Source organism: Heterocephalus glaber, unplaced genomic scaffold (assembly GCF_053883595.1).
Source record: "Heterocephalus glaber isolate CG9 unplaced genomic scaffold, H.glaber_assembly_v1.0 deba00001472, whole genome shotgun sequence".
NCBI classification, from domain to species: domain Eukaryota; kingdom Metazoa; phylum Chordata; class Mammalia; order Rodentia; family Bathyergidae; genus Heterocephalus; species Heterocephalus glaber.
The window spans coordinates 45370035-45385301 of record NW_028258315.1 but is presented as its reverse complement, the minus strand read 5'-3'; the positions used below and the strand labels follow the sequence as shown (position 1 = coordinate 45385301).

General features: G+C 36.1%; 1 protein-coding gene across 8 annotated transcripts in view; it reads right to left on the bottom strand.

Moving 5' to 3' along the window:
- Slc25a26 (solute carrier family 25 member 26) overlaps nt 1–15267 on the bottom strand; it is a 169037-nt gene that overhangs the window by 137264 nt on the left and 16506 nt on the right. For all 8 annotated transcript variants that reach the window (XR_015439137.1, XM_021266014.1, XM_087181334.1 and 5 more), the window contains exon 3: nt 14630–14739. Coding sequence is in view for 7 of the 8 variants with exons in the window: in XM_021266014.1 (XP_021121673.1) it covers nt 14630–14739 (110 nt within the window). In the remaining variant the exon portion in view is untranslated. The remainder of the gene's footprint in view (nt 1–14629; nt 14740–15267) is intronic.

Sequence of the window (15267 nt, the reverse complement as noted above, 5' to 3'; positions counted from 1 at the left end):
AGTTGAACTTAATCTGTGTTCCATTAGCTCATATTACTTTTAAATAAAAAAGCTCACACAGAGTTTCCCTTCCCTCTTGTCTGCTAACTAAATAATATAATCAATGAACTACATTGTCCTAGATCATGAATCAATACCATGGGAACTAATGCTGCCTAACTGTATTAGGGAGAAAAGAGAATTTTTAAGTTGGAAACCCTGTATTGTGTTAGCAAAGAAAGTCTTTAAGAAACTGCTGGGTGGCCCTTTACCATATCTGCAGGCTCTCCAATGAATTCCTGTCTGTGCTACATATCCCTGTGGTATATAAATGTGGTATATAAATGGATACCCACATGCTTAAGGTCATCACCATGCAGTCGATGCCAAGTTAGGACAAGCCTTTCCTCATCTCCTCCTTCCTCTTCTCCCTTAGGCACTCATGCTCAACCTTGGAAGCTGGGACAGCTGGACAGGTGGGGTGTACTCACTGAACTTACTAAGCAGACTCTCCTAGAGAACTACATAGACACAACAAACTAATATGGTCATCCATGCTGAGAAGGCCACTGCAGCAGCGTTGCTGAGCTTCTGAAAGAGCTGCCATTTTTCTGCAATTCTACCTTTTCACCATTACTTGACCCTACTTCCTCCCTCTGCAGCCTCCAGTGGGCTCTGACAATCTCTCCTAGGCATCACTCCAACAGTCTCCTCACCTCCACATAGCTGCCAGACCAAGTTTCAAGATCTCAAGTCTCACTGATGTTGCCTTCTGTATGAGCCTTCAATGGATCAAAGCCAAACTCCTCACCACAGGAGGGAAGGTCCCCCAGCTCCCAGGCCTCCTCACTTCACTGTGACCATCAGGAACCTGAAAGTATACAAGGGCTTTTCCCAACTCCAAGACGCTTTCCTGCATCCACCCACCTAATAAACAATCATATTCTAGACTGCAAGGTAACAGAACTGTACATAGTAGGGATTCCTATCACATGAGATTTTAGCTGCTCTTGATTTTAAAAAAAGGTAACTATGTGAGGTGATTAATATGTTTACTTCAATACAATAACTAGTTTACTATCTATATATGCCCCATAACATCATGTTATATACTCATAAATATACAATAAAATTTACTTTAAAAATAAATGTGGCTCAAAGATTAACAATTAGCTATACATGGTGGTGCACACCTGTAATCCCAGCACTCTGGGAGGCTGAAGCAGTAGGATTCCAAGTTCAAGCCTAGCCTTAACAACTTGGCAACTCAGTGAGATTTTGTCTCATATAAATTTTTTAAAAGGGTTGGGGATGTAGCTAACATGAGGCCCTAAGTTCAATTTCCAGTACAACAGATAGATGGATGGATGGATAGTATTTAAAAATCAACTATTCTGAGACTTTTCTTGAATCAACACCCATCTACCCACCCAATGCAGACAAAAACTAACTCTTATTTCCCTTCATCCTGCCTTATACCTTAACTCTTTAGTGCACATTCGTCTCCACCTGTACTTCTAAACAAGGATCTCAAAGGTAGTATCTTATCTTGTTTTTCTATCTTCAGTGCCTAGACACACGAAGAATTTCAGATCTAAATCCACACTGCTGCCCAAGGACAACCACAGAACAAACTAATATGAGTTGAATAGAAACAGCCTATAAAAGGGGATCAAAGGGGCCCATGAGAGGAACAGATAGAAAAGGAAAGAGCTTAAGGGATGGCAATGGAGAATGGGTTATTTTTGAATGGAATGGTTATTTTTTGTTTTGTTGAGATAATTTTTTGTGTAATTCCTATGATTTATGGTTCTTAAGAAGCAATCAAATTTTGTCTACATTATGTACTCAATGTCCTCAAGTGAGAAAGTCCCAGGCACACTGCAAAGTACAGACAAGAAGATAGCAAATGTTTCTCCTAGCAGAGGCACAGGCACAGATGCATCTAAAAGAAAAATACTTGCTTGATTTGAGAGTGGTCAGGTATCTGACAGCTCAATTTCAGCTTCTAATTATATAAAAAATTTTCTGGTAATACCCACATACTTCTGCCTCCATTCACCTTTATATGCAAGCAATTTCCTTTGTACCATTACTGTGAGCTTAATCCTGATCTAATAACTACACTTCACTGGGGCCCAGGGTAGCTCATCTAATTTTCTTAAACTATCACCTACTCTTCAATTAAATAATTGTGCAAGAGCTTGGCAAAACACTACAACTGAAAATGAGTTAATTTAATGAGTATCTCTAAATCTATCATGACTAATTCAAAATATAAAACACATTTCAAAAGTTTTCAATTTATTGTTCAAATAGTTCAAAATTTATTTATTCTATTATCTTGCTCAATCATTTCTCTTAGAAAAGGCCAGTAAAGGGTTGAGAATGCAGCTCAGAGGTAGAGTGCTTGCCTAGCATGTGTCAGGCTCTGGGTTTAATCCCCAGCACTGGGAAGAGAGGGGGAAAAAAAAGCAAGTAAAGATCACGAAGAACATTACATATTCACTTCAAAACATGACTTTAATGGCATGAACAAAACAGCTTAAATCCAGGCTAAGGAAGACACAATGACAACTAATGTGTTCTGTGCTCTGTAGCTGACAAAAAAACACATCATCAGTGCCCACAATCCTGTTAGCAGCCAACCTACCAGGAACGCTCACCCATGTTTAGTATCCAGTAACATGCTTCACAGACTCATACAAAGCAGGTCCACTGCCTAGTTAGTCACTAGAGGAGCCAAACCTTAACACAAGCTATGAATTTCTAAAAGGTTCTTCAACAACTTGGCCTTGAAGAAAATGTCAGAGCAGATTACAGCACTCACTCTACCTTCCAAAAAACCCAAATCTACATGTGAAGTAGTGCGCCACCCACCAAAATAATCAGTCGGTTAAACTAGAAGCTTTTAGTGGTCTAAAAAATGTAATTCTAAGGAGAACCAAAGGAATAACATGTTTTTAGGGGGTTTTTTGTTTTGTTTTTTGTTGTACTAGCAATTTGACCCAGGGCCTTTGCACTGAGATACATCCTAGCCTTTTTTAATTTTTAATTTGAGATAAGGTCTTTATATAAGTCACAAAGTTGTCCTAGGTGGGTGTGAACTTGGGGTCCTCTTGCTTCAGTCTCCCTTGGGATTACAGGTGTGCACCATCATGCTCAGCAGGAATATTTGATTTGCGTGTGGCACTCCTAATGGTCTGCATTTACAAAAAGACTCATGTTGGAGTCTGCTAAGCCACCATAGTAAAAATATTTACTACTGGGTGCACATTAAGAGGACTGGTAATCCCAGATCAGTGGTACTTAAATATCAGTGAGTACCAGTGTAATGATTTAAAATGCCCTGAAAGAATTTCCCTGTGCTCAGAGGATGGGAGGGGAGCGCTATCCTCATCCATGGATTCATTCACTAATGAGTTGAGGTGGAGCCTGGCTGGAGGTGGGTTACTGAGGGGCTTGATGTGGAAGGGTGTATTCTTGTCCTGGGCTCCTACCCTTGTTCTGGTTATTATTTTGGTAGTGTTCTTTTGTTTCCAAGTTGCTTTCATATGCACTACAACAAAGTAACTGTGGATATTCTCTAGTTCCTTGCCACCATGATGTGAGCAACTTTCCTCCACCAGACCCAACCAGGCCCCTCTCCCTGCCTTGGAGCCAGATCACTATGGACTGAATCCTCTAAAAGCCATAAGCCAAAATAAAACTCTTTCCCTCAATTTGTGGATATCAGGGATTTTGTCCCAGTAAAAAGAAAGTAAGACAACTAGAGTCATCTAGGAATCTTGTTTACAAGGCAGGGCCTCAAGTGCCATCTCCAAAACTTATTTGTGACCAGTTGCCCAGGTAACTGATTCTAAAGTAGGTGCTCTTGGCTATGCCTAGAGAAGTACTGTTAGCTGTCAGAAAGACATGTACAAAACATGATGTAATTAATCTCCCAGTTTTCTCAGACTCAAGTGAGAATGGGACTGAAAAACACACTTGAAAAGGACAATCTACCAGCACCTAGGTGTATGAGCATAGCTACTCATCACCCATGCACAGAAATTAAATTCACAGCAGCTGCTTTTGGTTGCGAAAAGAATTTCAATGTTCTTTCACTTATGAAAATAATATAAACTAAACTGCAAGTAGGATAATGTATAAAAAAAATCAAATCTTAAAACCCTAAAAAACAGCTGCCACACTAATATATGATTCATACTATTACAGTAAACCTGCTCCACCTTAGACCTAATTACAGAGTACTTCTCACAGGGCTTGTACTATGTGTGATGAAAATGAAAATGTAAAATAATTGAAGTAGGGATTTAGAGATTTGATACATCAAACTTCCTAATAAAAATAGCACAAATGGGACTCTTCTTGCTGTGGTTACACATTAAATCTTATTTGACTGATTTTACTGTTTTCCAAATTGTAAACATAAGATAGGAGGTTATAATTATAGTTATATTGATTCATCATTAAGATTTAATCAAGCTGCAGCTACAGGGAATGGTTATTATTTTGGCAGTGTTCTTTTGTTTCTAAATTGCTTTCACAGGCACTATAACAAAGTAACTGGATATTCTCAGGACCAACAAAATACAGTATTGTTTCTAAGCAACCTGCAACGTAACAAATCTCTATCTAAGCAAATATGTTAAAAGAATACTGCACTAAACTATTTCTTATTATCTCTAGGTTTCTATAGCTCTTTTTCTTCATTCATTAAGAAAATCATTGTTTTACTTTTTTTCATTAGTACATGTTCCCAGCACATAATGTTTATATTCCTTGTGTGGAGTTGGTACATGTACATAACATACCTTAATTCCTTTTTTCATCCCTTTTTCCTCACCTTTCTTTCCCCTTCCCTGTATCTATTGATCTCCTTCTCATTTAATAAGGCTCTCCAGATTTTCTATTATCTATCTTTTATTTTGTTCTTTCTTTATAATTTGGGTGTCTCATATAAGAAAAACCATGCGAAGGCTGGGGATTTAGCTCAGTGGTTCCGCCACCTGCCTCACAAAGTGCAAGGTCCCAAGTTCAATCCCTGCAAAAGAAAAGAAAAGAGAAGAGAAGAGAAGAGAAGAGAGAAAGAAAGAGAGAGAGAAAGAAAGAAAAACCATGCGATATTTAAGCCTGTCTGATTTATTTTACTCAACATTATGGTCTCGAGGTGCATTCATTTTTCTACAAGTGACTCAAGTTTATCTTTCTTTATGGCAAAGTAGTCCTCCATGGTGTCTAAATACCACATTTTCTTTTTCCATTCATCTGTTGATGGACACAGAGGTGGCTTTCAAGATTTAGCTATTATGAATTATGCTGCTATAAACATGGATTTGCATGCATCATGTAATATGATGTCTTTATGTTTTAGGAAAACACCTAGAAGGAGAATAGCTGGGTCAAATGAAATTTCTAGTTTTATTTTTGTGAGGAATCTCCATAATGATTTCCATAGTTGCTGTACTAGTTTACACCACCAACAATGTAAAAGGGTTCTGACCACTGACAGCGAAAAAAATATTTTTAAATTTCTTTTTATTTTACACATGAAAATTTATTTCCTCTAAATTCATCTGTTTCTTCCTCTTATTTTTAGCAACGACATTTGCATGAATATGAAACTAAAAGTTTATGCTCTGAGAAACTGAAAGAGGTTACTAAAACAAGAGGCTGATAAGTACATTTCCTCAAGCATTTGAAAAACTTATTCTGCAGAGCTTCAGGAAGTTCAAAGATTATCCGAGCAACAGAGCAAACATTTCCACAAACTTCATAAACTTTTCAACATAACTGAATTTAAAATCAATTCAAAGTCAACATCAAGAAATGTTTTATGTGAGAAGTAATCAATGTACTCCCTGCTGATCAATTCTCCTCTTAAGCTTCTCCAGGAATCATGGAAACTATAAGCAGGTGTTTAATGCTGAGCCTTCCCATCTACAGATCATGCACCCCCAAGAGAAGCAGGAATAAGAATGTCCTAGAACTGTGTGTTATCTCCAGTCTTATGGATAAGTAAAGTATACCTTTTCCACCACTCTGACCCACAGTCCTTACAAGCACATCATTACATTTTAAAAGATCCAATTCTTTTCAATTAATTTTATTGGTACATTTAAGGTATACAATGTAATGACATTCATCATTGGAAATTTGCACCTTTACATAATCCATCTTGGTTCTTATTTTTTCCCCATTCCCCTGCCCTCCCTTCAACCACTAAAAGATCCAATTCTTAAAAAATTAAAGATATTAAAAGTAACAGAATATACAATATTTTCTAAAAATTAAAAGATATGGCATTAACAGCCACTATTTGCCTTGCCTTATTCTATCACTTTATATTTTCTTGGAAAGTCTAAGAGGCAGAAAGTATATCAACTGAATAAAGCCTGTTGAATATGGCAAAGCAGCTCTCAGGCAAGATGGCCACATATGAAATGAAATAAATGTCAAATCTCCTTATTTCCATGTGCTTTCAACAACATATTAGAAAATGTCAACCAAATACAGAACTTATAAAAATATAGTCAAAGCTAACCAACACAACATGCAAAACTAAAATGAGACGGTGGCTAGGGGTGCAGTTCGGAGCATGCTTACTAAGCACAATGCCCTGGGTTTGGTCCCAAGCACCAAGAAAAAAAAAAAATTAAAATGAGAGAGGCAAGAGCTGGTATTAGGACATAATTCACACAAGAGACAATAAAACTTTTACACACCATTTGTTATACTTTTATAAAAACACTCAAAACTAACTTCATGTAATGAGCTCTAAAGTCAGAACAAAATTAACAAAAATAATTTAATTAAAGGGTTAAAAGTGCCTTAAAAGTTACATACAAGTTGCTTTTAAATTGCAGTTTAAGCAAATTTTTGAGTAGAACTATCTGGAGTTTTATCTCTAGTTCATGAGTGCAAAGAATGAAAATCCCCAGAAAGTATATGCAAGATGTCCATGTGACTGAGAGCCACAGATTTTCTTAGACTCTGAAAGTAGTCTATGGCTTATTAAAGGAACTATTACTTGCTACTATTTGGTACCCAAAAATTTACTATTTACTATACAATTACTATGTTGTTAGTCCCATCACTTTTAAAACTTCAGTAAATGGTGAAGACTTTATTTTGGAATCCATAATTAATTTGGGCTTTGCAACAACATTTTAAACCAGTGTCAAAAGGAAATTTCATTTAAAACAAAATGTCAGATTATAATGTAACTCAGGCTAATTTCTTAAATTTATTTCATAGTAATAGGAAAGCATGTGACACATACATATATGAAATGCAAAAATACCAAAAAGGGCTGGAAGTCATCTTTTTTCCCTGTCAATCATCAAAATTTCAACAATTAAAATTATCATACGAAAAGGAAGGGACTTGCTTTTCTTTAGAATTGAGACTATTTCCTCTCCAGTTCCATTTCTCCTGACTTTTTTTTTTTTTTTGTATCAGGATGGAACTCAGGACCTTGAACTTGGGAGGCAGTTGGCGACACCACTGAGCTAAATCCCCAGGCCATCTCCTGGATTTTCTACACCCAACCTAATATATTTTTATTAACCAAAATGAAATAATTTCACTATATTTCTTTAAAATAACCTTTCATTTTCCTTTTTCAGTGATAGAGATCAAATGCAGGTCTTTACATATGCTAGAAAAGCACATTATCACAGACCTACAGCCCTATCCCCTAAAATAATTTTTAAACAAACTATTTTAACACTTCCCAACTCTTCTTATGGAGCCAGTACTATCTTGATACCAAAACCAACAAAAGGCATCCTCCCAAAAGAAAACTACAGGGCTAGGGATTTAGCTCAGTGGCACAGTGCCTGACTGGCAAGGTCAAGGTCCCAAGTTCAATCCCCAGTACAAAGACAGAAAGACAGAAAGACAGGGAGACAGGGAGACAGGGAGACAGAAAGAAAGGGAAAATACAATATGATCTCTTATAAATAAGTGAAGTTTTCAACTCTCAACAAATTTTTGTTGAGAACTTTTGCTTATTTATGACAGACTACAGTTTGCAAGATAGTACTGGCTTCATAAGAAGAGTTGGGAAGTGTTAAGAACATAACCTGTTAAAAAGAAAATCACTGAGGGGCCGGGGATTCAGCTCAGTGGTTCCGCTGCCTGCCTCGCAAGCAGAAGGTCCAGAGCTTGATCCCCAGTACCAATAAAAAATAAAATAAATAAAATAAAATCACCAAATGAACCAGGAACAGAAGGCAATTCTCATAACCTCATAAAAGGCATCTTTGGAAAATTCACATCTAACATCACATTTATAGGTGAAAAAATAAATGTTTCCTCCTCAAGACCAAGAATAAGGATATCTGCTCTCACCACTGGTGATAAACATTGTACTGGGACCTCTGGCTAAGGCAATTAAGTATGGGGATTGGGGTTAGAAAGGCATATAGAAAGAAAGAAGAAAAATTATAGATGTTATGATTTTATATATCCCAAAGTTTTGGATTTCCAAGGATTCCAGAAAAAGCCTTATAGAATTAATGAGTTAAGCAAAGTTACAAGATACAAGATCAATTTCTATATATTAGTAGTGAATTAATGAAAATGAAATTAAGAAAAATTAATTTAAAATAGCATCAAAAGGGCTGGAGATTTAGCTCACTGGCACCGTGCCTGCCTCACAAGTGCAAGATCATGAGTTCAATCCCTGGTACCAAAAAAACTAAATAAAATAAAATAGCATCAAAAATAAATTAGGAGCTGGACACATGGAGACACGTGCCCATAATCCTAGGACTCTAGAAGCCTGAAGCAGGAGGATTAAAAGTTCAAGGTTAGGGCTGGGGATTTAGCTCAGTGGTTCCAGCACCTGCCTTGCAAGCACAAGGTCCCAAGTTTGATGCCCGGTAACAAAAAAAAAAAAAGTTCAAGCCCAGATTGGGCAATTTAGCAAGATCCTGTCTCAAAAACTAAAACAAAATAAAAGTAATGGAGATGTAGTCAGTTTGAAGGCCGTGGGTGGAATTCTCAGTCTATAAATAAATAAATAAATAAATAAGGAATAAATTAAAATATGCATCAAAAAGTACAAAACACTGTTGAAGGAAACTGAAGTCCTAAATAAATGGAAAGACATGTGTACATGGATTGGAAAACTTAATACTGTTAAGCTGGTTTAGTGCATTGTGAAAGATATGGGTCTAGTTTTAATCTTTAGCAGGCTGAAATCCAGTTTTTCCAGCACCATTTATTAAAGAGGCTATCTTTCCTCCAGCAAGGGTGTTTGGCTCATTTGTCAAAGATGAGGTGGCTGAGTGTGTCTGGAGTTGTTTCTGCGTCTTCTAATCTATTCCATTGGTCGTCGGGTCTGTTTCTTTGCCAGTACCATGCTCTTTTCATCACAGTAACCTTGTAGTATAGTTTCAAGTTGGGGATTGTGATACCCCCTGCCTTATCTTTGTTGCCTAGAATTGCTTTTGTTATTCTAGTTCTCTTCTGGTTCCAAATGAATTTTTAGATTGTTTTTTCTAGTTCTATGAAATATACTGTTGGGATTTCAATCAGGATTGCATTGAATCTATATAGCAGTTTTGGAAGTATGGCCATTTTCACTATATTGGTTCTTCCTATCCAAGAACAAGGGATGTCTTTCCATTTTCTGATATCCTCTTTGATCTCTTTTTTCAGAGTGCTAAGTTTTCAAGGTAGAGATCTTTTGCTTCCTTTGTTTGATTGATTCCTAGATATTTCTTTTTTTTGGATGCTAACGTGAAAGGAATTGTTTCCCCAATTTCTCTCTCAGTAAGTTTGGTATTTGTGTACAAGAAGGCTTGAGGCTATACTCATAAGTGAAATAAGTAGGACACACGTGTAAATACCAAATCATTTCTCTGGTGTGAGAAACAGAAGGTGTAAATGGGGACCAAAATGTATAATAGATATTGTAAAATAGGAAGAAAACGTTTGAAGGGAAAGGGGAACGGGGGGAGGGGGGGATAAGGGAAAGAAAAGAATTTAAGAAGGAAAAAATGGAAACAAAGCTTATGTATATAGGGGAATGGAGGGGTTGAACAGAGGGCAAGGGAATGGGAAAAAATAAGAATCAAGATATATCATGCACAGGTACAAATTCTCAATGATGAATGTGATCATAAGGTATACCTAAATTACCAATAAACTCAATAAAAATTTTAAAAATATTGTTAAGATGGCAATATTCTCTAAATTAATTTATAGATTCAACAAATGTCTATCAGATTTCCCTCTGCCTTGTTTGCAGAAATGTACAAATTATTGTAAAACTCACAAGGAAACACAAGGGACCCAAAAGACCCAAAAGAATATTGAAAAATAACAAAGTTGGAAAATTCACACTGATTTCTATACTTACTACAAAGCTATACCAGTCAAAACTGTCATAAGGACTGTTACACAGAGAAGGAATAGAACTGAAAGTTTGTAAAATGTCCACATTTATGGTTAACTGGTTTTTAACAGGAAGGCCAAAGTCATCCAATGTTGAAAACTATCTTTTCAACAAAAGGTATATGGTATAATTGGATAGTCACATACAAAAAAATAAAGCTGAACCACAACTTCATACCATATGCAAAAATAAATGAAGCAAAGATCACACATAAACATTAAAACTTTGAAACCCTTACAAGAAAACATAGGTGTTTATCTTCATGACCTTGGATTAGTCCACAGTTTCTTAAATATGACACCAAAAGCACATAGAACATAAAAATAAATTGGACATCATCAAAATTTAAAAAACCTTGTGTTTTAGAGCACACTATTAAGAAAATGAGCCAAACACAGTGACAAATACCTGAAATCCCAGCACTGAGGGAGTCTGAGGCAGAAGAATCACAAGTACAAGTCCCATCTGGGCAACTTAAGGAGAACTTGTCTCAAAAAAAAAAAAGACTAGGAATGTAGCTCAGTGCAAAGGCCCTGAGTTCAATCCCCAGTACTACACAGAAATAAAAAAATAAATACAAAAGGCTAGTATGTAGTTCTGTGGTACTGCACCACTGGATTTGATCACCAGTACCACAAAAAAATTTGTAAAAAGTGAAAAGACATACATAGAACAGGAGAAAATATTTGGAAGTTATATCCCTAAAAAGGGACTTGTATCATATATATATATATATACATATATATATATATATAGAATATACATATAAAGAACAATGACAGCTCAATAACAGAAATACAACACAATTTTTAAAAGGAGGCGAATAGCCACCGCCTGCCTCGCAAGCACAAAGTCTCAAGTTCGATCCTTGGTACCAAAAAAAAAAAAAAAGATGTGAATAAATAGTTCTCCAAAAAAGATAATGCAGTCAATAAGAACATGAGAAGATGCTGGAAATCATTAGTACTAGAAAAATGCAAATCAGAAGCATAGTAAGCTACCAATGAATAGCCATTGAGCAACTATAAGCTATAACTCAAGTGGTGCTAAGATGTGGAGAACGTGGAACACTTAACTGCTGGTGGGAATGTAAAAAGGCAGTCATTGTGCAAACACCTGGCCAAGTCCTTGAAAGATTCAGCAAAACACAGTTTGTACGATCAGCAATGCTACTCCTAGTTATATACCCAAAACAGTAAAAGCATGCCCACACAAAAACTTGTGCACAAATATTTATAACAACATTATTCATAATGGCCAAAACAGAAAGAATCTAAAAGTCATCAACTGGTAAGTGGATAAATAACATTACTACATCCATATAATGGAATACCTGGCCAAAAAAAAAAAAAAGAAAGAAAAAGAAGTACTGACATATGCCAACCATGGATGAATCTGGAAAATACTATGTCAACTGAAAGATGACCACAAAAAAACACATATTATAGAATTCCACTTGTATAAAATGGCCAAAACAGGTAAATCCACAGTGATAAAAGTAGACCAGTGGTTGTCTAGCACGAAAAAGGTGGAGTGAAATGGGGAATGATTGATAATAGACATAGGGTTTTTTGGGAGATTAATGAAAATATTTTGAAGTTGACTCATGATGGTTACATAACTGTTAATAGACTAAAAACAATTTAATTGTATATTTTAATTGGGTGAATTTTATGATAAATTATATCTCAATAAAGTTATTTTTAAAAAGTATTTCCTTAAAGTCAATATTTACTTTTATTTTTCTATTAGGATCTCCCTGGGGCTGGGGATTTAGCTCAGTGGTTCCAGCGCCTGCCTCATAAGCGCAAGGACCCAAGTTCAATCCCTGGTACCAAAAAAAGAGAGCAGTCTGCTCAATATCGAGGATCTCCCTTTTCCTTAACCCCAATTCACTTAAGCAAAGAACGTTAAGTTACAAAACTGTTTATGGAATGTTGCACATATTTCCTAACAGAATAAAAGCACATAAAAAACAAAACTACCATATATCATAATCTTATAAAGGTTTATTGTTTTTTTCTAATGCAAACATACTACTGCTTTTTTAATCAGAAAAAAAAAAAAAGATGTTGCTTGATAAACAACACGTAGCCATCCCTGGTAGGCACCTACTCATCACAAGGCTAGGGGTATAAATACGCCTACAGAAGTGTCAGACATTGTGGTTTGACAATAACACTAGTAAAAAGTAGACACTTTCTAGATACACACAAATAATATTAATAGAGGCTGTATCTTAGTATCAAGCAGGAAGAGTAGAGAGAAAGGTAAGTTAGTGAGAGGAGTGGAGAAACCTATTTTTATTATACCCTTCTCCTCTGCATTCGTTCTGGTTGACTGGTTGTTGTTTAACCACAACTATGTATTTTTTATTTAAAATATTTTATCATTTACATTACAATTTCTTCTCTGATCTAAACACATGGTATGGACAGCCTGGCTATCTTCTTGACCTTGTTTCCATTTTTGTTGCAAAATGATACATATGATACTGTCTCTATAGCATTTGTTACAGCTTATTTTGTAGACTATGGGGTTGTTCATTTATGTTAACACTCAAAATACTTTTGAAAATGTATACTTTTTAACTGATGAGTGCAGAGTTCTATATACATTCATCAGACCAGTCCACTGCAGTGTTTAAATCTTCTATGGCCTTAATAAGTTTATGCCTGACCAGTCTTAATGCTTTCAAACAGAGATATGACTTTCTCCAATACTATAGTTTGATTTCTCCTTATCATTCTGCCAATTTTGTTTTTTGTTTTGGGGGGTTTTTTGGTACCGGGGATCAAACTCGGGTCCTTGCACTTGCGCAGCAGGTGGTGAAACCACTGAGCAAAATCCCTGGCCCATTGTGCCAGTTTTTGCTTCATATAACCAGAGACTGTGTTATTCACTACAGCTCCAGGCTTATTATAGCTCCCAGGAGAATCGTTCTTATATCACTATATACTGGTCTGTTTGTTTTGTTGCCTTAAGTCTTTTTTGGCCAATATCAACATTATTCTAGCAGCTCTATTTCAGCTGGTATTCTGCATTCACTAATGTTTCATAAGAAAGGTAAAACCACTCTATAAGTTCTTATAAGAGATTTCTAAAGAGATTTGGCCAGCAATCATGGGAGCTGATGAGGTACTTTGTATGGAAAAGCTGCTTCTGCATCCATGGTTGGGAAAGAATTCAGAGGACAGGTAGTCAAGAAGGAAAGAAAGGTAAAGTGGAGAAAAACAAGGACAAACTGGAACACATACAGTGGTACTTTGGTTCAGAAACGCTTTTGTTTGCAAACAACTTGGTTCACTAACAAGCTTTTGGCAAAATGTTTCTGTCTGCAAACTCTTCATCAAGTGACAAACACAACCACAGCCATCTTTCCCACACTAACACAAACCTGGCCATCTTTTTCAAAATCATAGAACAAATTAAGTTTATGAATCGAAGTACCACTGTACCCATTTCTCACCAACCTACAGGCGACAACAAACAATACTAAAGGTCTGGACCTTTTACTGCAGAGCCCAGATATCTGACCCAGAATTTGGAGCAGATAAAGGGAAAGATGGGTACTCAAGAAGTACACTGAAGTCAACACAGTGAGCCAGCAGAGATCAGAGACAAGGGGCAGGAGCTGCAACAGCACCCAACCCTGCCTTTGGAGCACAAACGCAGCCACTGTTCCCCTACCACCTGATGAATCTCCTCCAAAGCTGTGGCTGACTTGACTTTATCCTGTAGAAAGAATCCTGGGGCAAGTCGCTCCAACTCAGTTGTGTTGACATAAACAAAGCCAGCACAATTTACAAGGATTTTTTTCCCATCTCTTTCATTCTTTCTGTGTAATTATGCTTTAGAACTGTCTCTTGTAAGTAGTACACAGCTGGATTTTTCTTCCATCATAAGACTTTAGCTTTTATAACTTGTAATGTTTAATCCAGGTACATTTTTTGAGATTTATGACTTTCATTATTTAAAAAATGATTTTTTAAAATAAAATAAATTTCACCATAAAGAAATAATAAATTTTGAGGCAATAAATATGCTTGCCCTGATTCAAACATTATACAATCTATGCATGTACCAAAACATTATATGACACCCCATCAATACGTACAATTTCTATTTTCTTACGTATCACTTAAAATGAATTTAAATTTAAACAATAAATATTTATACCAAAAATGTATGCACTATTTGCATTTCTGAATTATTTCATAAACATAACTTGCTACTTACCACTTCTCCAGCAGAGGCAGCCAACATATGCTTCACAGGCATCCAATATGAAGATGAATCAATGTGCAAAAACCATTTCACATATTCATAGGTGAGGAAAAATGCAGCAGCTGAAATTTAAAACAAGCCAATCTTTTACAAAGTTTAAATATATATAAAACGATTTCTCAAAAGATTCTGACAGTAATTATTAAATTATGAGATAACAGATAAAGATAATAAATGCATAGTTTTTTTTTCTATCCTAACATTTTTTCAGAATTTATAGAGCCCATATCATAGGCCCAAGCCTGGATTTACAAAAATGCAGAAACATGAGAGAGCTTATCAGCTAACCCAGCAATTCCATGCTGACAAGTTACCTGGTATAGTTTAGTTGTTTTATTTTGTTTTGTTTTGTTGAGATAGGGACTTCCCAAATAGTTCAGGCTGACCTTGAACTCACTCTGTGCCCCAGGCTTCCCTCAAACTCATGGCAATCCTCTTGTCTCGCCCTCCCAAGTTCTGGGATCACAGGCGTGCACCACCTAGCAGTCAACTTTTTAAAACAGGATATAGGTTTCTGTGATCCAAACTATCATTATACATGGTCTAAGACAATCATCTAAACTGATTTATACATACACATGTGTGTGTAT